The sequence below is a fragment of the Erythranthe guttata genome, chromosome 12 (genome assembly GCF_056151865.1).
Source record: "Erythranthe guttata isolate IM_541 chromosome 12, IM_541, whole genome shotgun sequence".
In the NCBI taxonomy this organism is placed as follows: Eukaryota; Viridiplantae; Streptophyta; class Magnoliopsida; order Lamiales; family Phrymaceae; genus Erythranthe; species Erythranthe guttata.
This window is the reverse complement of record NC_142544.1, coordinates 8505315-8527572: the sequence shown is the minus strand read 5'-3', so window position 1 is coordinate 8527572 and position 22258 is coordinate 8505315. Positions and strand designations below refer to the sequence as shown.

The window sequence follows — 22258 nt, the reverse complement described above, 5'->3', positions numbered from 1 at the left end:
AGTTCAACTTAATTAGTAATACCTCAACATTATTTGAATGATTTATGCTAGTTGAGGTTCTATAATTATTTTGAAAACTCGATAATTAATTAATGTAATTAATTATGAAATTAGGTCGTATGTTCCTCTTAGGACAATATGCGTTTCCATATACCTTTAGAGAACATAGATGTAGGAAGCACATAGACCAATCCAAAACCTTCTGATGAGATAAAACATTTTAATAAAATCCCTCATTCTTTTAATTAAGAATTATTTCAAGCTATAAAGAAAAAACCCAATCTGTTGAGTTATTTCTTTCCTTCTGCCAAAGGTTGGATTATGTGTAGCCCTTTGCTGTAGTGCAGTAAGCCGTGTTAGCGGGGAGTGCTATGGTAGAGTAAGCTGTAATTCAATTGACATATCGATGAAGGTAGCCATAGAAAAGGGTTATGTTGGATTAACGTGGTCGGCTAGATTAACTAGGGACTGCATTAGTTTGGCATAATCAAGTTCTATGAGCATCTTTGATTGGTAGGTTAGACTTGACACACGACGATTTTGATATTCGCGAGATTAACTTAGGTCATTATCAAGTGTGAGGAAAATTAATTTAGGGTCATATTGTGGATATGATTGATTGTGATCTACCTTTGGGAAAATATAATCGGGCTAGATTAACTACGGGTTATATTTGTCTATTGGACTTAAAGCCCATTAAGAAAAATCAGTTTTCTCGTTTGTCTACTAGAGGGAAGTGGAACTCGATAAAATTAGTGGGAGAACAATTAAATAACACAAGTCCAAACATTTAATTGTAACAATCATTTAACGCGAATCTCTAATAATCCTCTTCTCTATATGTCTCAGATAATCATGTCTAAGAATCCCATAATGTCAATCCTCGACAATAAACTCAATGGCCCTAATTACCTAGATTGGTTGTGTAGTCTTAAGCTTGTGCTAACTGTTGAGGGGCGTCTCTATGTTTTGAACGAGAGGCTTCCCGCCACTATACCTGCCACAGCGACTGATGCTGAAAAGGAAACTTATGAAGTTTGGAAGAAAGATGACACCCATGCTAGGTGCTATATGATAGCCGCCATGGAGCCCGCGCTTGCGAGGAAATATGAGTCTCACTTGCATGCTTTCGATATAAAGGCTCATCTCGATAGCATGTATAGTGAGAATATTAGGGCATCGAGGTACGCTGCTACAAAGGAGTTGATCACAGCGAGACTGCGCGAAGGGACTTCGGTCCACGAGCACTGTCTCAAAATGATCACTCTCCTTGAAAAGCTAGTGAATCTTGATGTCACCCTCCCGGCCGAGCTCTCGTTGGATTTGATCCTGTTGTCTCTTCCTAGTTCCTATGAATCGTTCATAGTGAACTTCAACATGAACAAACTAGATCCTCCCTTGGATGAGTTAATGAACATGTTGGTCAGCTTCGAGTCCACCATTAAGAAAGAGAAGTCTGTTCTCGTTGCTGCTACTTCTGGAAAGAAGAGTTCTTTCCAAAAGAAGAGAAAGGAAAGAGTTCTTTTCCCTAACAGCAAGTTCGAAGTGGGTGAAGGTAGTGGGGGCCCCAAAGCAAAGGTTAGCAACCAAGTTGATGATGCTTGCCATCACTGTGGAAGAAAGGACATTGGCGCCGCAACTGCAAGGCTTACCTGAAGCAGAAAGGTTCTGAAAAGGGTACGTATTTCATTGACGTAAATTTGTCTGTCAACTCTTCTTCTTGGGTATTGGATACGGGCTGTGGCTCACATTTGTGCAATGATTTGCAGCTAATGACAAGAAGTCGAAGACTTAGAGCGGGTGAGACCTACCTAAGGATGGGGAATGGAGCAAGAGTTGCTGCTGAAGCCATTGGCACAATTTACTTAAATGTTTTGGATTCTAGTTTTCCTATTGTTTTGAACGATTGTTTATTTGTTCCGTCGCTCATTAGAAACCTTATTTCTATTCCTGTATTAGATATTGAAGGTTTTACTTTTGTTTTTGGAAATTCGATTTGCATTATACAAAAGAATGAGAATTTAATTTGCAAAGGACGACTATTAAACAACTTGTATGAACTAAATCCAAGTGAAATACCTATTAATGTTATATCAGCAAAACGTAAGGAGATAGATCAAAACCCCGCACAACTTTGGCACGCTAGATTAGGTCATGTCTCTTTAAGAAGGATGAACGATTTTGTTAGTGAAGGAGTGTTCTCTTTGGAGGACGTGAAATCACTACAAACTTGTGAATCTTGCCTTAAAGGGAAAATGACCAAGTCACCCTACAAAGGGAAAATGGAACGAGCCGAGGGTCTTTTGGATTTGATCCATACAGACGTATGTGGTCCACTAAGTGTTAGTGCGAAGGGTGGATATAACTACTTCGCTACCTTTACCGACGATTATTCTAGGTATGGGTATGTGTACTTGATGAAGTACAAGTCTGAAACATTTGAAAGGTTCAAAGATTTTAGACATGAAGTAGAAAAGCAACTCGGACGAAGTATTAAGAAGCTACGATCCGATCGTGGTGGAGAATACTTGAACATCGAGTTCATTGACTATCTAAAAGAAAATGGGATACAGTCCCAATGGACTCCACCGGGAACTCCTCAACTTAATGGAGTATCCGAACGTCGGAATCGAACTTTATTAGATATGGTTCGATCAATGATGGGGTTCACAAACTTACCGGCATACTTGTGGGGTCATGCACTTCGTACTGCCGCGTATTTGCTGAATAGAGTTAACACCAAAGCAGTTAAATCCACACCTTATGAACTTTGGCATTCCCGGAAACCCAACTACAAACATATTAGGATATGGGGTTGTCCCGCTTATGTGAAGCGATTAGTGGGAGATAAGTTGGATAGTAAATCCGACTTGTGCTATTTTGTGGGGTATCCCGAAGACTCAATGGGATACGAGTTCTACTATGTCAAAGAAGCAAAGACGTTTGTTTCGAGAAATGCCACCTTTTTGGAAAGGGAGTTTCTATCCGATAGAAAGGGCAGCATGATAGAACTTGAAGTAGTTCAAGAACCACAAAATGAAGTTCAAACGCAAGAACAAGCAATCGAACCAATACAACAAACCACTAATATACCTCCTGAACCTACGGTACGTAGATCCGAAAGAGTTCGGAAAATGCCGGATAGGTTATTCCTCCTCGAGAATGATGAAGATCATGTTGATCTTGGACAAGATCCAAGAACATACAATGAGGCCGTATCGGATGCGGACATGGGACATTGGCTAACTGCCATGAAATCCGAAATGGACTCCATGTACTCCAACAAGGTATGGACCTTGGTAGATCCACCTAAGGGAATTGTTCCTATAGGCTGCAAGTGGATCTATAAGAAGAAAATTGGAGTTGATGGAAAGGTATCGACCTATAAAGCTAGATTGGTAGCAAAAGGATACACTCAAAGGCAAGGTGTTGACTATGAGGAAACCTTTTCGCCAGTCGCGATGCTGAAGTCCATTAGGATTTTGCTGGCCATAGCTGCGTGGTACGACTACGAGATATGGCAAATGGATGTGAAGACCGCCTTCCTTAATGGAGACATTGAGGAAGAAATTTACATGGCGCAGCCGGAAGGCTTCATATCTTCTGGAAGTGAGCAAAAGGTTTGCAAGCTCCAGCGATCCATTTATGGATTGAAGCAAGCATCCCGTAGTTGGAACATTAGGTTCGACTCAACTATCAAAGAGTTTGATTTTGAGAAGAACCCGGAGGAACCTTGTGTATACAAGAAGGTTAGTGGGAGGGCAGTAATATTTTTAGTGCTTTACGTTGATGACATTCTGCTCATTGGGAATGATGTAGGAATGTTGCAGCAAACGAAAGCATGGTTGTCCACACGTTTCTCAATGAAGGATTTGGGAGAAGCATCTTATGTATTAGGAATACGCATCTATAGAGATAGAGCAAGAAAGATGCTTGGCTTATCCCAAAGCCTGTACATAGACACCGTTATGAAACGGTTTAGCATGGAAGAATCCAAAAAGGGATTCTTGCCAATGTCCCATGGGGTTCGTCTCTCGAAATCTATGTGTCCGCAAACACCTAGTGAAATCGAGGAGATGAAAAGGACGCCCTATGCTTCTGCCATAGGAAGCATAATGTATGGCATGCTATGTACGAGACCCGATATTGCGTATGCTGTGAGTGTCACAAGCAGATATCAGTCTAACCCCGGCCCGGCTCACTGGAAAGCCGTGAAAGATATCCTCAAGTACTTGCGAAGAACTAAGGATATATTTTTGGTCTATGGGGGTGCCGAGTTGAAATTAGAAGGTTTTACTGACTCTAGTTTTCAATCGGATGTGGACGACTCGAAGTCGAATTCTGGATTTATATTCACGCTTAATGGTGGTGCCGTGTGTTGGAAGAGTTCCAAGCAAAGCACGACGGCCGATTCCACTACCGAAGCAGAATACATTGCAGCGTCCGAAGCTGCAAAAGAAGGGACTTGGATAAGGAAATTCATCCAAGAGTTGGGTGTCATTCCTGATGCTAGTGATCCAGTACCGTTGTACTGTGATAACACCGGAGCCGTGGCGCAAGCTAAGGAGCCACGATCTCATCAGAAGTCGAAGCATATTCTGAGGAAGTATCACGTGATCCGAGAGATCATTGATAGAGGTGAAGTTAAGGTTGAACGAGTCACCTCGGAAGAGAACGTTGCAGACCCCTTCACGAAGCCTTTACCAAGATCGGTCCATGAGAAACATCGAGAGTCGATGGGATTGCGATTTATGGGTAGTTGGCTTTAGGTCAAGTGGGAGATTGTTAGAGTAGGTGACCAACAAGCCAACATGTGGCTGTGGTCTTTCGTATTTATTATTGTAATAAACGAACCTTTATTCGTATTAATGATAAAACACCTTGGCATTCTATATCTTTGTCCCTTTGTCACAAGCATAGATATAGTCCTTACAGTTATAACAAGTACTAGTAATTGATCGTTAGGATCGTGAGATATTTACTTAAGTATTATAACTGTTAAACGTGTTCCTAGTCGAAGGGTTACGCCACTAATGAGGATATCGGCCTTTCCCATTAAGACTAGCACTTAGTGTATGTGTACTGCATCTCATCAGTAAACGGTATTGTGATATCGGCATGCATAAGTGGGTGCTCGTAAGTTGACGAGTTCACTGAACTCCCTCACCCTAGAAATCTCTAAGTGGTTCCCAATAATCGAGTAGAGATATCTATGGTATAGTTGTACACCATTAGTCCTTATGACCTAGACATCACCGTGACTTCACTAGAGGACCAGCTGTATCGTGACCTGTCCCTGAGTTCCACCGAGGACCATCCCAAGGGCCAGTGTTCGTGCAGTCCGAAATCTAGTGGGAGGTCTGTGCATTGTAGTCGGGGATTCGATCGCTAGAATAGTCTTGGATGTCCTGTGTGTTCTGAAAGTTTGTAATCATTCTAAGTCTCTGGCCAGAGCTGACTAAGTGATGATTAGAGAATTCGATTCTCTAGGTCATGCACGTAAGGATTACAACACTTAGAACGATCGCACCGTCATCGAACATATAAAGAGGTCTCGATGAACCAATGCCTCTAGTTCGATCGGGACATATGAATCGAAGGGACCGTACTGTACGTTAACTATATCTGAAGGTTCTTGCAGGCACTTCATTTGTATCTAGGGAATCATGACGCGTAGTTGCTAGACGCCAATCTTGATTCGTTGGGTGATTAAGGTGAAACGAGCTTCATCTTAATCGTAACTCGAAGGGGACGAGTTTTGACCACAAAGGGTTGTGGGCCCACGGCTAGCTTACACCTGAACCATCGAGGGTCACACTGCTCGTGCACATGAGATCTTTGAATAAACGGTCAGAGATAAAATAGTTTATCTTTGCATGATTGGAAGTCAATATGATTGAGTCCAACATTCGTGATTTGGAATTATGAATGAGAATAAGAAAAGGAAAAGAATAGGCGAACATGTTAGTGAACTTTCTAAATCGGGAAGTTTCCAAATTTAGAAAGTGCACTGAACTAGGGTTTCCACTTTTGGAAAGTTGGAAAATGAGAGATGGCACTCGTAATGACGAGGGAATTATAATGATTCCGAAAACGTAATCGTTGCAATTTTTCGGTCATTGAATTGAGAGAAACGAGCAAGTAAAAGTACTAGCAAACTTAAGCTGTTGGGCCTGGTCCAACTTAAGCCCGCTAGGGTTTTATGCAAGGGACTATAAATACATGATTTATAGGCTTTGCAAAAACACAACAAACCCTAACCCTAAAGCGGCCGTCCACCTCTCTCTCTCGCTCTCTCTCTCGCGCGGCCACCTCAGCCGTTGACGCCGCCCCGTCACCGGAATCGGCCATCCCTTGGCCGATCTCTTTCGGTATTCTTTTCTTCTCTCTTTTCTTCCGTTAATTCTAACTACTTCGTGTCTAGTGCCACGTTTTAGTAGATCGAAGTATACGAGGTGAAATCCGAGAGGAGGAAGACTGTAGATTGAAGAATCGAGGAGCAACGCACGAGCCGAAGCCGCACGCTGCCCCACGCGCCACCCCGGAAGTCCGCGCGTGAAGCTTACGCGCCGCCGTGGTCAACCCGCCGCTGCTGCCGCTGCATTCCATTGCTGCCCCGATTGTACGGATTGGTTTCCGTAGCAATCTCGACGTGCTATACGCTCCTACCTCACGCTTCAAGAGGTAAACACGCGAAACCCTAGTTTCGATTTGAGTTTTGTTTAAACCTATGTATTCATGTTTGTTTCGTATTATTTTATGTGATTATGTGTAATCGATCAAATCGTTGCAAGCATGTTATTTGGTTTAAACGCGAGCATGTTAATTTATTTAAATTCGGTTAAATTTATTAGCATGTATGTTGTTTTTCATTTCGCTGGAAGCGCAAAGGTACGCAATTAATTGATTTAATTTGTCGGGCATGTACTTGTGCGTTTTAAACTCGTTTAATTCGCATAAATTTTTGTTTTCCGCTGCGTATGCGTGCCCGAAACCCAACAGCAGAGTCACTGAAGTGACACATGGTGATGTCACATGCACTGAGCCACCACACCTCAGGTATGCTACTCGTAATCTCGAGAATCATAGAAATTTAAACACAATTTTTTTGCCCACAGGAGAAGAAGATTCAGAGGATGATGAAGAATACTCCATTGAGATGATTCAATAGCAACTGAATTATCTTCTAAAGCAGTGTCATGAGGTTGGTGATGAAAACAAGCGTTTGAAGGAGAAAGGAAAGGAACTGGATGAGGAGAATGAAGCAGTTAAAGTCAACCTGAAGGCCAAAATCGATGAGCTTGAATTGGAAAATGAGGCACTGGAGGTAAAACTGGATTTTGCTTTGAAAGATATTGACAATCTAAAAGAATTGCTGAGACATTTGCGAAACAACAATTGCAATAAGACAAGGCAGATCAAGAAAAATCCTCCTCCAATGAAAAATGCTGAACCCTGCCTCAACCTGAAGTGTGACAACTCCCCTGTCGTAACAACGTTAGAGGCGTCAGTCAGTAAGTTGAATCGCACTATTGGGATGAAATTTTAAATGCTCATCCCTCAAATCCTGATAAACTTGGTCTTGGCTATATTGGGAGTAAGTTCGATGGTAAACCTAATCCAAATCAAAAAATTAATTTTGTGAATAATACTGTCAAACCTACTCCACAACATGTTGCCTCACATTCTTATACAAAAAAGTTTGTGCCAACTTGTCATTTCTGTCACAAAGTAGGACATGTTAGGCCAAAATGCTTTAAAAGATGGAAATTGATAAATAAGAGTTTAGCATATCAATCATCCAATTCCGCTGCATGGGATCACAATTCCCAAAGAAGATACTCTGATAATAAATGGATGAATAAGTATAATGCAAACTGTTTTCCTGCTATTCTTTCTTTAAAAGCATGTACTACGAACTCTTGGTATTTTGATAGTGGTTGCTCCAAGCATATGACAGGTGTACCTAATTACTTAAAGAACCTGCATAATGTGTCTGGTGGACAAGTTACTCTTGGTGATGGAAACAAGGCCTTTGTGAAAGGAGAAGGTAACTTGGATGTTGGAGGATTACCTAACCTTGACAACGTTCTGTATGTAGAGGGTTTGAAATCAAACCTACTCAGCGTAAGTCATCTATGTGATCTATACGACTCAGTGTTGTTCACCAAGCGTAAGTGTGAAGTGTTTGATCGAAACCACAGGTGTTCTATCTGGTTATAGATCCTCTGATAATTGTTATAAAATTGATCAAACTGCCCAAGTTGAACAGTGTCCCCTCGCCACCTCTGATATCACAGATATGTGTTGTCATCAACTGGGGAATTTGAATTTTCAGAATCTAACACGAAATATCAATGCAGGTTGTGTGAAAGGTGTTCCCCAACTAAACTCCAATACACCATATTTATGTGGTGAATTTCTAATGGGGAAACAAACTGAGAGTATTGGAAGAGAAATACCAGAAGACAAAATCACAGAAGTATCAGTGCCGACATCTTATGTCACAACTGAAGATGTTACCACTGGTAAAGAAGGTATGAAAACTTGAAATAAGCCCAAGGTTGACTACCAGGAAATAGTCAGGTATTTCTATCTCACTTCCACTGTTGAACCAAAAAACATCAAAGAAGCAATTCTTGATGAATTTTGTGTGTTAGCCAAGCTTGAGGAACTTGAGCAATTTTCTCGAAATGACATGTGGGAACTGGTTCTGAGCAATGACAAGGTAAAGCAACTAGATGATCAGATATTTATCTCACAGAGCAAATATGCCAAGAACGTGGTAAGTAAATTTGGGTTGAAAAAGGCAAAGCCTTTAACAACACCAATGACCTCAATTGAGAAGTTGGGACGAGACTGTGACGGCACAGACGTTGATTCCACACTATACAGGAGCTTGATAGGAAATTTGTTTTATCTTTCTGGTAGTAGACATGATATTTGTTTCAGCGTAGGTATTTGTGCTAGGTACCAAGCAAGCCCTAAAGAGAGTCATTTGAGTGCTGTAAAGCGCATTATCCGATATGTTAGTAGAACACCCAAATTGAGAAAATGGTATTCAAAAGATACTAACAATTGTCTTGCAGGGAACAGTGATGCTGACTGGACAGGAGATGTGGATGACAGAAGAAGCATCACAGGAGGTTGTGTCTACATGGGTAACAATTTGGTATCTTGGTACAGTAAGAAACAAAATTCCATTTCCTTATCTAATGTTGCGTGTGAATACATAGCTGCAGGTAGTTGTTGCACTCAACTTCTTTGGATGCAATATATGTTAAATGACTATGGCTTTCATGAAAAACTCTTGCATATCTTCTGTGATAATGAAAGTGCTATAAATATCTCAAAAAACCCTGTCCAACATTCTCGAACCAAACACATAGATCTTCGACACCATTCCATCAGGCAATTAGTTGAGCAGAAACGTGTGACTATAGATTATGTGTCCACAGACAATCAACTAGCTGATATTTTCACAAAGCCTCTTGATTTCCTTAGGTTTGATTCCTTGCGTAAAGCGCTTGGAATTTGCCATGTGCAAAACTAAAATTTCTATGATAGTGCAATTAATACTTGTGTCTGGATTGCACTTGATTTTTTTTCTCGGACATTATATGTGTCACCTGCTCATGTGACATCATTTTTTTGGGAACAGTAATGATGGGAGTTTTCATTTTGACTAATGGTTGTGTGTTAGTTTTTGTGAATTAATTTGTGTTTCCACAGCTAGCCATGATAGAAGTGTGATGCCCCCTCTATCGGGAGTGATCAATGTCTATGACCTCATTCATCTCAAAGATCATACCTCTATTGGAAGAATTATGCTACCGCATATGCATTCCTGACTTCTATTTAAAAACTATGTGGATTCTTAAGGAGGTTGCCCTCCTATGTCTGCTTGAACATCATGTCAAAAAAAAAACAAAAAAAAAAGGGAGAAACAAAGTAGTCCGAATCCAAAAAAAAAAAATTAAATAAATAAAATAAAAGAAAAGAAAAAGAAAAAGTTGGGATAATATTCAAGCATATATTAGCGAAATTTTCCTTGAAGTTCACGATCGAATTGCTGTGTTAATCGCATACGCATTCATAATCCTAATAAAATAACCTAATTTATGGTTTCATGAGTATGGTCGTGGGGTTATAGTTATATCGTGCATCCAAGAGTTTGCTCGGTGGCCTTCTATTGTGATTCGCTTTAAGATTATCAAATTAATTCATGAAAACCAAGCCTTCAACTTTTAATCTTGTGATCTTCTTGATTTTCTTTTCCTTAAAAAGATGTGATTTTTTTAATTTTTCTCTTATTTTTTTGGGCTTTGTGAATTTTTTGGCTCCTAGTTGTCTCTGGCCACGTGGCTATGGCCATGTCATCTGCCTTCTCTATTTTTTGATGTTTCGTGTGTGGAGAATATCTTGTTTGTTATTGGTCACGAATTTTGTGGGATCTTTTTCTGATTTGAAAATATCCGGTAGTTGAAGAGTCCTCTCTTTTTCTGCCTCTTTTCTCGATCCTTGTGCTTTAAATATCTGTCCCTTCTAGGGTTTCTGAGTTTATTGTGGCCTCTGGCTGACTGTTGACACATGGCTGTCTTGATACGTGATCTGTTCGAATCTCTGAAGAAGCGTTTGGGAATATGCTTCTGTTTTATCATGATGTTTGTGGGATCTGTTATCATCCTATCTTTTGGGCTTCAAGGATTTTTCAATATTTCTTATACTCGACCTCTCTCTCCAATATCTCTCTATGTTTTTCAAAAGCTACTCGTCTCTTCTCTTCTATGTGCTCCACAGATTTACTATGGAAAGAGACCAATCAGTCGAGGGGTCTGAAATGAGGAAGCACAAACAACTGTGCATCGCCATCCGACAAGAAGTCTGGAAAAACGTCAAGGTCAGTGACGACAACAGTGGTCTCTGTAGTTCCCATCTCTCTCGTGGCAACAATACCGGAGCCCATATACATGTGCAGTCACCAGCCCCAAGCTCCAAATAAGGTGTCGTCTCTGATCCGCTGGACAATATTCTGGTTGAAAGTGATCCTTCCATGTCTAAGCCAGAAGATGTTGGTGGTGAAGACCATGTCGCAATTGAAAAAGCTACTTTCAGCGCCCATGCGCAGCTTCCCCGGCCTCAAAGGAAGTTTGAGAGCAATTATGGTCTTGAGGATGAGTCATACGCTTCGAGTGGCCACCAATCTCTTTCTGTGGAGACCTATGCTACCTTTACTGCCGTACATCAAACTAAATCTGAGTCATCAGAATCTTCACCAGAGTTCTAACTTTCTGTTGATTCTCCATTGTTGGGTCTCGCGGTTACTTGCGAAGGGAAAATTTTCAATGTGGCTCCTGAATTGAATAAAGATTTTTACTGGTGTAAGAATCAAATCACTGATAAGCCTTTGTTTAATGACACCATAGCTGTTGTGATCACTGTATGCTGGGTTTCTCTGAAGCGTCACTCATGCTGTTTTTATCAACATTGGGGAGTACATCTTTGCTCAAAATGGAGCTCTTGCTAACTCTCGCAGAAAAAGTTGGAGTGATTCCTACATTTCCCTCGTTGATCTAACATTCCTTGTCACCACATTTCTTAGAGGTTGCTCTCAAGGCGAAGAAGAGTTCACTTAATGAATTTGGGCCCATGACTTCTGGTTGCTCCAGAAATTGGTTGTATCGATGAGAATGTTACGAAACTTCACGTAAGCATTACATCTGTAACTCCTGCCTTGATCAATGACGTTTATAAGTGTCCAAACGGGGTTACTTCCAAACTTATGTTCCTAAAAGATACTCTGGCCTCTGTTCTCACTGCCAAAGTGTTGAAAAAATGGCCTGGTCCAAAATCTGCTTTTCATGTCTCTAAGCTGGCACTGCTGTATTCGGTCCTGTTCAAGATAGGCATTTCGAACTGGTTTCCCACTAACCACAATGCCACTCTCAATCCCACCCAAGCTGAATTTTTATGGTGCATCACTCATGACCATAAAATCAATATTGGTGATTTGATTTTCAATCAGATTGGTGTGTTAGCCAATTCCCGAACCGAGCGTGAGCATCTGTCGTTTCCTTCTCTGATCTATCAGCTTTTGATCAAACAAGGCATGCCCACTCGTGATGCCACTCTATTAGATCCTCCTGGCCGTCCAATCACTATCCGTGGAGTCTATCCAGCCTCAGCTTGCTCATGGATTTGCGTCTATTCAGGACCAGGTGCTTAAGACTTTGGCACAGTCTGGTCAGAAAGGGGGAGTAGCAACAACTCCAGATGCACCAGCAAAAACTGCCATACACAAGGGATAAACTTCAATGATGAAGCAGCAGTCCACAACCCCAAGGCAAAGCGTCCAGCAGTTCTCATGATAATGATCAGCTCTCCGACTATGATTACTAAGGGAAGTTTCCTTAGTAAAACCTTTTTGTTGTCCTTTTTGAACTGCTTAAATTTATGTCTTATTTAGGACTGTTATAGTTATGATTACTTTCCTGTCTTTTGGATATCACCTTGGTTATCTTTATTTTGTGCCTTGGGCTTGTTTTGGATAACTTTGTGTTGCAGGAAATTTTTCAGTTACAACATCTATGTGTTGCAACTTCTATTGTATTGTACTAATAGTATGTGATGCAGGGGGAGTTAATCATTTCTGCAAAGAGAGAAAATCTCATATGCAGGGGGAGTTCTTGTTAAATATGGATTCTGACCAATCTATGCCAAAGGGGGAGATTGTTGGCGCCATATTTCCGGCTATTGAAGATCGAGGAAATCCGCCAAGTTTTGGAATTAAAAGATTGGCAAAGATTTGTTTTCCATATTTATTTTGGAATTTATTAGAGTCCTATTCTTATAATACTTCTATTAGGACTTAGATTTATTTCCATGTATTTTATTCTAGTTAGGTATCTTTTGTACTTATCTAGAATAGAAGTAGAAATCAACTAGGATTCTATTACCTAGTTAAATAGATTTCTTGGGGTTCAAGTTAGGTCTTACGGCTTATTTTCGTGGCTATATAAGCCTCCAAGACATACAAGAACCGTGGGCATTATTTGGGAGAAAAACCACTTCATAGCATCGAAGTTTTGCCAAGGCGTTCTGCGGAGCAGGACTGTGCCATCGTTGCACTGTGCCAACATATACAGATTTGCTGTATAGATCTCAAGGGAGATCAGCCGCGTTTTCTGAAGGGAGTTCAGGCTTGAAGAAAGTTCAAGGCACGCGGAGTGGAGCTGCTAGAGAGAGACACGGAGTTTGAGTTGTGTACAAGAACGGCATATTACATAAAGAGAGAGTCTTTAGTGTTTTTAATAAGTCCTATTAATGTACACTGTAAATCTGAACTAGTGAAATCGTGTTTGCAGGTCCACGTGGATGTAGGGCACATTTGTGCCTGAACCACATTAATTCATTGTGTTCATTTATTTGTTTTAAGTAGTTTATAACTGTGTTAACACAAGAATTATAGTTGTAACTGAATACTGTTTCCACAACTTAATTGTTACAACTTAGGTTAATTGATTTCTATAGGCATATAAATCAACACAAATATTCAGTTGCTAACCATCAATTGACCCATAAAGGTTGGATCGACAACAGTTTTCAAATTTGAGCAAAAATGGTTTGATGGATTGGTCGGTTTTAAGGCTGGTAATCGACCGACCCAACCCTATCCCAGCCCTACTTATAGATAATAATTAGTGTGTAATTTATACTTTTATTATTATATTAGTGTTGTAATATCAGTTTCACCAAAAAAAATCTTTCAAGGAAAGGTAAATGAGTAATTATTGTGACATTGATGTTTTTGAAATTATATTTTTACCCTTGATCACATATTGAGTAATTAGAGTGACCTCTTATGAGATTAGGTCTAGTTACGTACATATAGTTAATTTTTTTTAATCAGAATTTGTAGTTAATTATGAAGGTTTATGTTTTTTTTTTTGTTTTTTGGGTGGGTCAAATTTAAATATTCAAAGTAGGATTATAAAGTCTGAAGGGTCAGTTGAAACAATTTAACTTTTCAGGGGGCAAGTTTTTGAATTTCAAGATTAATTTACATGCTAATAGTGCAATTAATAAAAGTAAAAGGAGGGGACTTGGCTTCCGTCTCTCTACTGCATTTCAATATAAAATAAAAAATCAAATAACTCCATATATGTGAATTTTAATTTGACTAAAATTACTCCGAATTAAGATGATAAATACATACAAACTTAATATTTATGAAATTATCCATAAAAATTCGATTTGATCGAAAAAAACGATTTGACTTTATTTGGATTTTTAATCTTTTAAACACATCTGGACTTTGTCTGGACTTTATTGTAAAAAAAAATTGGGAATAAATTTAGAATTGAATAAGTAATAACCCCTTTTATTTTTCGGTGTTAGAAAAATGTGTTTTAGGGTGGTTAAACGTAATAGTTAATAGGGTAAATTACAACCAACCCCTGAGGTATGATCAATTTACAAAAAAAAAAAAAAAAAAAAAAACATCTTATTTGGATAATTACATCTACTCCCTTAACTATGACTTTTTCTTACACCTCCACTTTTATGGTGTCAAATTCAACATAATCATCTAGATTTCATGGAATGTATTCTAGTTTGTTCTCGTTTTGTACAAGAATACAGTTTATGATGCACCACAATCTGATATATACAAGCCAAAAAACACATATTATGATCATCTTGCTTCAAAATGTGGAGTTCAAATGGGATAAAACGGGTACATAAGTGATAATATTTCATATAATCTCGAAGATTCCACTAAATTTGAAATCGGAAAGGTGGACGTATAAAAAGATTTATCGTTGAGAGATGATTGTAATTACCCATACAAGAGGGGATTTTTCGTAATTTGGCCATACGTGTGATTGTAATTTACCCTAATTAATACATATTTGGGCCTACCCTATTCTTGGTAATATTTATTTCTAATTCCTATATAAAAAGCTTGAAACAAATATTATAAAATAAAAGTTGGAACCGACAAAAATAAAAATCAATACGTGAAGAAATCCTTAGTTCGATAATGGTTGGGTCTTAATCAATTTGATGCAAATACCAAAAAGGAAAATCCTTATTCGATAGTGATTCGTTCTTAATAAAATTGAATGAGTTAAACTCTTCCAAAGATTTAGTTACCATAATATTTGGCATCAAAACCCAAATACTTGCCTTCCAAGTTACCCATATTGTTTATATATACCCTACTCACGCACTACAAATCTACTAATAAACAAAAAAAAAAAAGAAAAAAGAAAAAAAACAATGGCGTCTTCTTCTTCTTCGTCTCACGTACAAGTACGCCATGTTTGGGCTTCAAACCTGGAGGAGGAGTTTCGTTACATCGATAAGTGTCTGCCGCCCGATCGCCGCCAGTTCACCTTCGTCTCGATGGACACCGAATTTCCAGGGACAATTTACAACCCCGACGGGGTTCCACCACACATGCGCGCCCCGGCGGAATTCTACTCCAACATCAAGCGAAATGTGGATGCACTCAAACTCATCCAACTCGGCCTCACAATATTCGACAGGTACGGCAATCTACCCCGCTCGGCGGAAACCGGTCGGGAACAAATCTGGGAATTCAACTTTCAATTTGATTCTGCCGTCGACCCTTATAACAAGGAATCCGTATCCCTACTCGAGAAACAAGGGATCGATTTGTCGCGGAACAAGAAATACGGGATCGACTCACGCGAGTTCGCCCTGCAGTTCAAGTTCTCGGAGCTGGGGATGCGGTCGTATTCCGGCAGGCTGGTCTGGCTCACCTTCCACGGGCCGTACGATTTCGCGTACTTGACAAAGATTCTGAACAACGGGTAATTGTTGCCGGATAATTGTTGCCGGATGATTTAGATGGTTTTATGAGGCACGTGTGGAAGTATTTCAAAGGGAATGTGTACGATTTGAAGAGTATGATTCCGTTCGTCGGACTTCACGGGGGTTTGGAAAAGGTTGCGCGGAGTATGAACTTGAAGAGGGCCGTCGGAAAAAGTCACCAGGCGGGCTCCGACAGCTTGCTGACGATGCATGCGTTTTTTGGGTTGATGAAGAATTGCTTGGAGATGGGGGGTCGCGACCCCCGGGCGAGTAGTTTGAACTTGATGATCGCCGGAAATACCGGTTTGGAGAGGATGCAGACATTATTCGGGTTGTTCGGCTTGATGAAGAGGAATAGTTGTTCGGGTCTGGACGGGTTGCTGACGATGCAGACGCTATTCGGGTTGAATGCTCGGGCCGTCTTTTGAGTTGTTGCGGGGATTTTAGGGTTAGATACACTTTAAGTAGCAAATGGAACATTTACTTACCCCTGTACTAACAAATTTAATAATAAAACTTTAACTTTAATGACATGTCAACGCTCTTTTGTCTATATATAGTAAGTAACGAGGCGATTTCTGAATTTACAGAGATCGAGTATATTCCGTTTATGACAATGTGAGGCTATAGCATCTATGATTATATATATTAATGCAATTTTATTAAAGAAATTTCAAACTTTGCTCTTTTCAGTCTTTTATTATTAAAAAAAAAAACAATAATAATAAAAAATGCTCGATTTTTGCTAGTATAAAAACCAAAATATGCTAAACCAACTACGAAATTCCACGACGAAAATAGCAATATTCCGATTTTTTCTTGAAGAATATATAGAGAGCATTTTACGTATGCGTTAGAGAAAGCTCCTCAGCCTTCTCGAAGCTTCAAGTATGTTTTCTCTTTGACCGAATGCAGTAACCCTTATAAACTCTTTCCCAGCTGGACCAAATCCACTCCCGGGAACTGTAATTATGTGCGTTTTCTCGAGAATTTCACCAAACACGTCCCAAGAATTCGAACCGGGAAAATGCACCCAAAGATACGGCGAACTTTTAACCCCATCGACTTAATAAAGTCTCCAACAAAATCTCGGCATTCTCCTTGTAGTAATCGATAAGTGAGATTACAGCCTGAAATAAATTCACAAATTAAGCATTTCGCCGGAAAAAAAACAAAAAATTTAGAATCACTTATTGCAAACTTAACTTGTGATGTAAGAAACTGACCTTAAAACCCTCTTTGGATAAGCTAGCGACCCCACCTGCTTGAGCTATTCTCGAAGCTCCATTAAAGCATGTACATACAATTCGATTGAAGTCGTTTATTACAGGAAATCCATTCGAGTACAAAAGCTCCTTTGGCACAACGGTCCAGCCTAAGCGGACCCCGGTAAATCCAGCAATCTTCGAGAAGGATGAGACTTCTATAGCAACCTGTGGCAAAGAATCGAGTCGAAATTAACACGTGAATTTTATCATTTTTTTTTATGGTAACAAATAGAGTTTCAAACGAATTTTATAAACGATCATTTTTTTTATATAAGTTTTACCATTTCGTATATGGAACGAGGACTTTCATCGGAAATGTAAACAGCGTATGCCGAGTCGTATACGATGATGGATCCATTCTCTTGTGCGAATCGAACGACCTGTTCTAATTGCTCACGAGATGCTGCATGGCCAGTGGGGTTGTTTGGAGAGCAGAAGAAGATAACATCTGTTCTAGCGGTTTTCGAGAGATCGGGGAAGAAACTATTCTCGGGTTCACATTTCATATACTTGATTCTTTCTCAACATCGCCAGCCTGTCCGATTATCAAGCTTGAATCTATATAGGCCTGTCTTGGTTCATGTATTGTAAGAAAACATCAAAAGTAACATAAATCTGTCAAGAATACATGTCTTAATGCATGATGGAATGATCGGTACATAAATACTTTCGAGCCATTTCTCGGAAGATGAGTAAAATATCAGAATTTCAAACAATAAAAATTGAGCAAATCTTTGAGTTATAGATACTACAGAAATCTGTGAATATATATCTGGAATTAAATCTGAACGGAATAAATGATGTGGGGATCTCGTATCATAATTTCTTGTTTTTCGTAGTTTATGTATTAGAATTCCCTCTATTTATTTTCCGGGTTTTCATTATTCAGATCAGAGAATTAACCATTTTCTGAATCTATTTTCTTTTTTTTTTTTTTTTAGTTTAGATACGCCACCACTTACAAAATCTAATATCGAAGTAATGAAAGTTTCCAACTATCACCGGAAAAATTGGATCTTGAACCGCAATGGACATTTTAGATCCAAACAGCAGCTGCAAGGAAACAAACCAAATTGTTAAATCACTTCCCACAATCCTTAAATAATACCTGCAAACGAGATATATCGCATTGTGAAACAAAAATAACAATTAAATGGGCAACCTGAAAAAAAAAAACACTCAGTTCCGGTTAATAGTCCACCGTAATTTTGCTAACAAGTATAACATTTTGAAGGGGGACATTCATCCCTTAAATTTTAAGGGGGTCAAGTGCGAATATTAAAAATTTATAGGGGTGACATGCAATTTCCCCAAAATTTTAAACTCGGAAAAAAATCGACATTATTAATATATATTTTAACCTTATTTTTTCGTATATTTTATTTAATTTCCAATTATAGGTACATTAAAAGTTAAACAAAATGAGTTCTTCCAAAACTTAAATTTCTAAAACGAAATACCACAATCTTTGAAGATATGATTTATTTATTATTATTTTTTTTTGCATAAAAATGTAATAATAAATGTAAGGCAAATTACGTGAAATGCCCCTGAGGTAAAGTCTAATTATGAAAATTCTTCTCATGTTTGCGTGATTACGAAAATTTCCCTAAGGTATGTTCCGTCCTACAAAGTTCCCCAACGGTGTTACTTTTGGCAGAATCTTCTTAATTACATGAAATATTCCTCTGAAAATTTCATTTTTGCCCTAGAGCGGTAATTATAAGCATACTAATTACTTAGGGGGTAAAATTGTAATATATTTTAAAAAACGTAGTTATTTTAATTTTAAAACTATAATGTATTTCTCCATTTTATAATTATTAAATATAAGTATATATATATATATATATATATATATATATATATATATATATATATATATATATATATATATATATATATATATATATATAATAATAATAATAATAATAATAATAATAATAATAATAATAATAATAATAATATTATAATAATTAAACATATCTTGTAACATAAAATTTATTTATTTATTTTTTCATATTTTTATATTTTCTTTTAATTTTTTATTCAATACAATCACGTTTACATATTTTCTAAATATTCTCGTATTTCTTATTTGGGCTACAAATATTTCCATTATTTTTTAATAAATTTTAAACACACGAAGTACATAAATTATATATTAAATATAAATAAAACATAATTTTTTTTAACTCAATCCAAACAGAGAAATCATCGCTTTTACTTCTTTCTTCCGAGAGATATTAGGGTAATTATCAATGTATTATTTTTTTCGTGAAAAAGTAGAACTATAAGGTGTCTGTGTAAGATGACAACATACCTCATGGTGTTTTTCGTAGTTACGCAAATATGGCAGATATTTTGTAGTTAGACATTACCTCAGGGGGGTTCTCATATATAATTGTTCCTTTATTGTTTTTCCAAATACCATAAGAGTAAAATGGACAAAATACATTTCTATGAATTTAACCGTCAAACACTGGTCGGGAGGGGATTTTCATAATCACGCAAACATGAGGGGATTTTTTGTAATTAGGCCTTACCACAGGGGTTTTTCATCATTTGCCCTAGAATATATCATATTAGTAGTTTTAGTTTTATGATTTTATAAAACTGGGTGGTTTTTATTTTTTAAAATTTATGAAAGTTTCGGAATCTTTTTATAAATGTTAAAACTCATGTGATTTCCGAAATTTCCATAACTTTTGTAGTTGAAAATAATTTATAGATTCGGAAAATTTTGAAATTGGAATAGGAATTAATTTTGTACTTTCGAAGAAAAATAAAGTCCGAAAAGGTTACTTTCGATCCGTTTTATCCGACTTTCACCTTAGAGGGTGTGGTTTGAATAGACGACCAAAATTGAGCTGATAGTATTCCAATTTTTAGCTTACAACTCTGGAGATGCTCTTAGGCAAAAACTACTGTCGATTTTCATAGTTGCAAATTACAGATAGGAAGGACCGATTACATATACGAGTTCAACAAACTTCTCATTTAATTTTTTTGTCCTTTTTCGTTTCCAGGCTTCGGGTTTAATTGAAATTTATTATGGGATAAATTACGAGAAACCCCCTAAAGTAAGTTCTAATTACAGAAATCTCCCTCGTGTTTGCGTGGTTACGAAAATCCTCCTACGGTATTAATTACTTTTGATGGAATCTTTTTGATTCCATGAAATATTCCTCTGAAAATGCCATTTTTTCCCTTGGAGGTAATTGTAAGCATATTAATTACTTGGGGGGGGGGGGGGGGGGGGGTAAATTTTAATATTAAAAAACAAAAACGTAGTTATTTTAATTTTAAAACGATAATGTATTTCTCCATTTTATAATATATTTTTTTTTGGGCCAAAAGACTTTATTATTCCATTAAAACCGAAAATGGGGCTTCATTAAAACCTTGTGGGCCTAGACAAAAAAAAAAAGAGTACCCCTACAGTGGTAATATAAAAAGCCGGAGATAACCTATCTAGGTTATATTACAAAAAAATCCCAAAACGGGCTAAATATGTTGTGACCCATAAGGGGATTTTCGTAATCATGCAAATATGAAGGGGATTTTCGTAATTAAACTTTACGTCAGGAGGGATTTTGTAATTTGCCAAAAGTTCTAATATTATAAAGATAACGATTCAACCTACACAACATATCTTCTTAATTTTGTTTATAGGCACCTATGTTTAAATACTATAAATTATAAACCATGGAAATGATATCTTGACTCTTCGGCCCACAAGGTAAAAAATAAAAATACGTAGATATTTAACTTAATTTACACTATGTAAAGTAAATAAATTTATATTATTGGTGTATTTTTTCGGGAATAAAAATTGGAAATTAAATCGGAACGGAAATTGGAGGTTACAAATATTTTTTATATTTTATTCCAATTACAATCCAAACATTTCAGAAAAGGATTTTCAAAATCGAAATGAAAACCATTATTATAAAATTAGTCCTTCAATTAAATTAAAACTTATGGATTAATGTTTAATTAAAAATCTCATTAATTATATTTAATTAAAATTAACAGAAACCAACAAATTAATAAAAAAACTTATATTAAATATCACTAATAATCATATACAATCAGGACTAGGAATCCTAGTACTTCAAAGATATTAATAATATTATATATACAGCAAACCAAGAGATAACTCTACGTGTTCCTTCTTAATATAATTAACGTTCTTGTTAAAAAAAAAAAAGAAAAAAGAAAAAAAGAAAACAAACACGAACAATAATGTTGTCATCGGAGATAATTAATGTCTGGCCCCACAATCTAATGTCGGAATTTATTCGCATCAACAACTGTGTATCACTGTTTCCGTACGTCTCCATTGACACGGAATTTCCAGGGACCGTATACCACCAGATCAACATACCCAAACACTCGATGGAGTCTCTCACCCCAGCGGAATTCTACGCCGTGATGAAAAGGAATGTGGATGCGTTGAAGGTCATCCAACTCGGCCTCACCCTCTCCAGTTCCGACGGCAGGTCCCACTACTCGTGGGAATTCAACTTCCGGGATTTCGATTCCGATCGCGATCTCCAAAACGCCGAATCTGTATCCTTCCTGAAGCGTCAGGGGATCGATTTCTTGAAGAACAAGCAACAAGGAATCGAATCATGGGTATTTGCTTTATTGTTCAGGCGATACATCGCCTGGCAGGGGAAAGAGTTGAAGTGGGCCACGTTTCATGGGCCGTATGATTTAGGGTTCCTGATCAAGATTCTAACCGGGATGGAACTGCCGGAGAGTTTGGATGGATTTATGATGCTTGTGAGGGGTTTCTTGGGTGACGAGGTCTATGATTTGAAGAAAGTGGTTCGAGATTTTGGGCTAGGTGGGGGGCTTGAGGGGGTGGCTAGGAGTTTGAATTTGGAGCGGGTGAAGGGGAGAAGGCATAAAGCGGGTTCGGATAGTTTGATGATCATGAGGGTGTTTTTCGAGCTCAAGGGAAAGTGTTCTGAAGAGGAGATGAATCGAATTTTGCAGAGGTTCAAGTATAGGTTGTATGGTTTGTCTTGAGTTGGGTTTATGCATGCATGCATACAAAACCCTAGCTAGTTGATGAATGGTTTTTGTTGTTAAATTGTTTAGTTCGTTAATCTGTGATATATGTTTATGTCTTTACTTCTGTT

General features: G+C 37.9%; 1 protein-coding gene and 2 pseudogenes across 2 annotated transcripts; 2 read left to right on the top strand and 1 right to left on the bottom strand.

The window, feature by feature from the left end:
- The first annotated feature begins 15279 nt into the window (after positions 1-15279).
- LOC148766391 (putative CCR4-associated factor 1 homolog 11 pseudogene) lies at positions 15280-15840 on the top strand (annotated as a pseudogene).
- Positions 15841-16475: 635 nt separating this feature from the next.
- Positions 16476-17366, bottom strand: LOC148766390 (putative LL-diaminopimelate aminotransferase, chloroplastic; annotated as a pseudogene). The gene is made up of 3 exons (XR_016035124.1): positions 17361-17366; positions 17064-17270; positions 16476-16967 (listed from the first exon to the last, which is right to left on the bottom strand). The product of XR_016035124.1 is annotated as a putative LL-diaminopimelate aminotransferase, chloroplastic (transcript).
- Positions 17367-21395: 4029 nt separating this feature from the next.
- LOC105965734 (putative CCR4-associated factor 1 homolog 11) lies at positions 21396-22145 on the top strand. The gene has a single exon (XM_012990304.2). It carries the CDS (start codon positions 21396-21398, stop codon positions 22143-22145), a length of 750 nt encoding a protein of 249 aa, XP_012845758.2.
- The last annotated feature ends 113 nt before the right edge of the window (positions 22146-22258 follow it).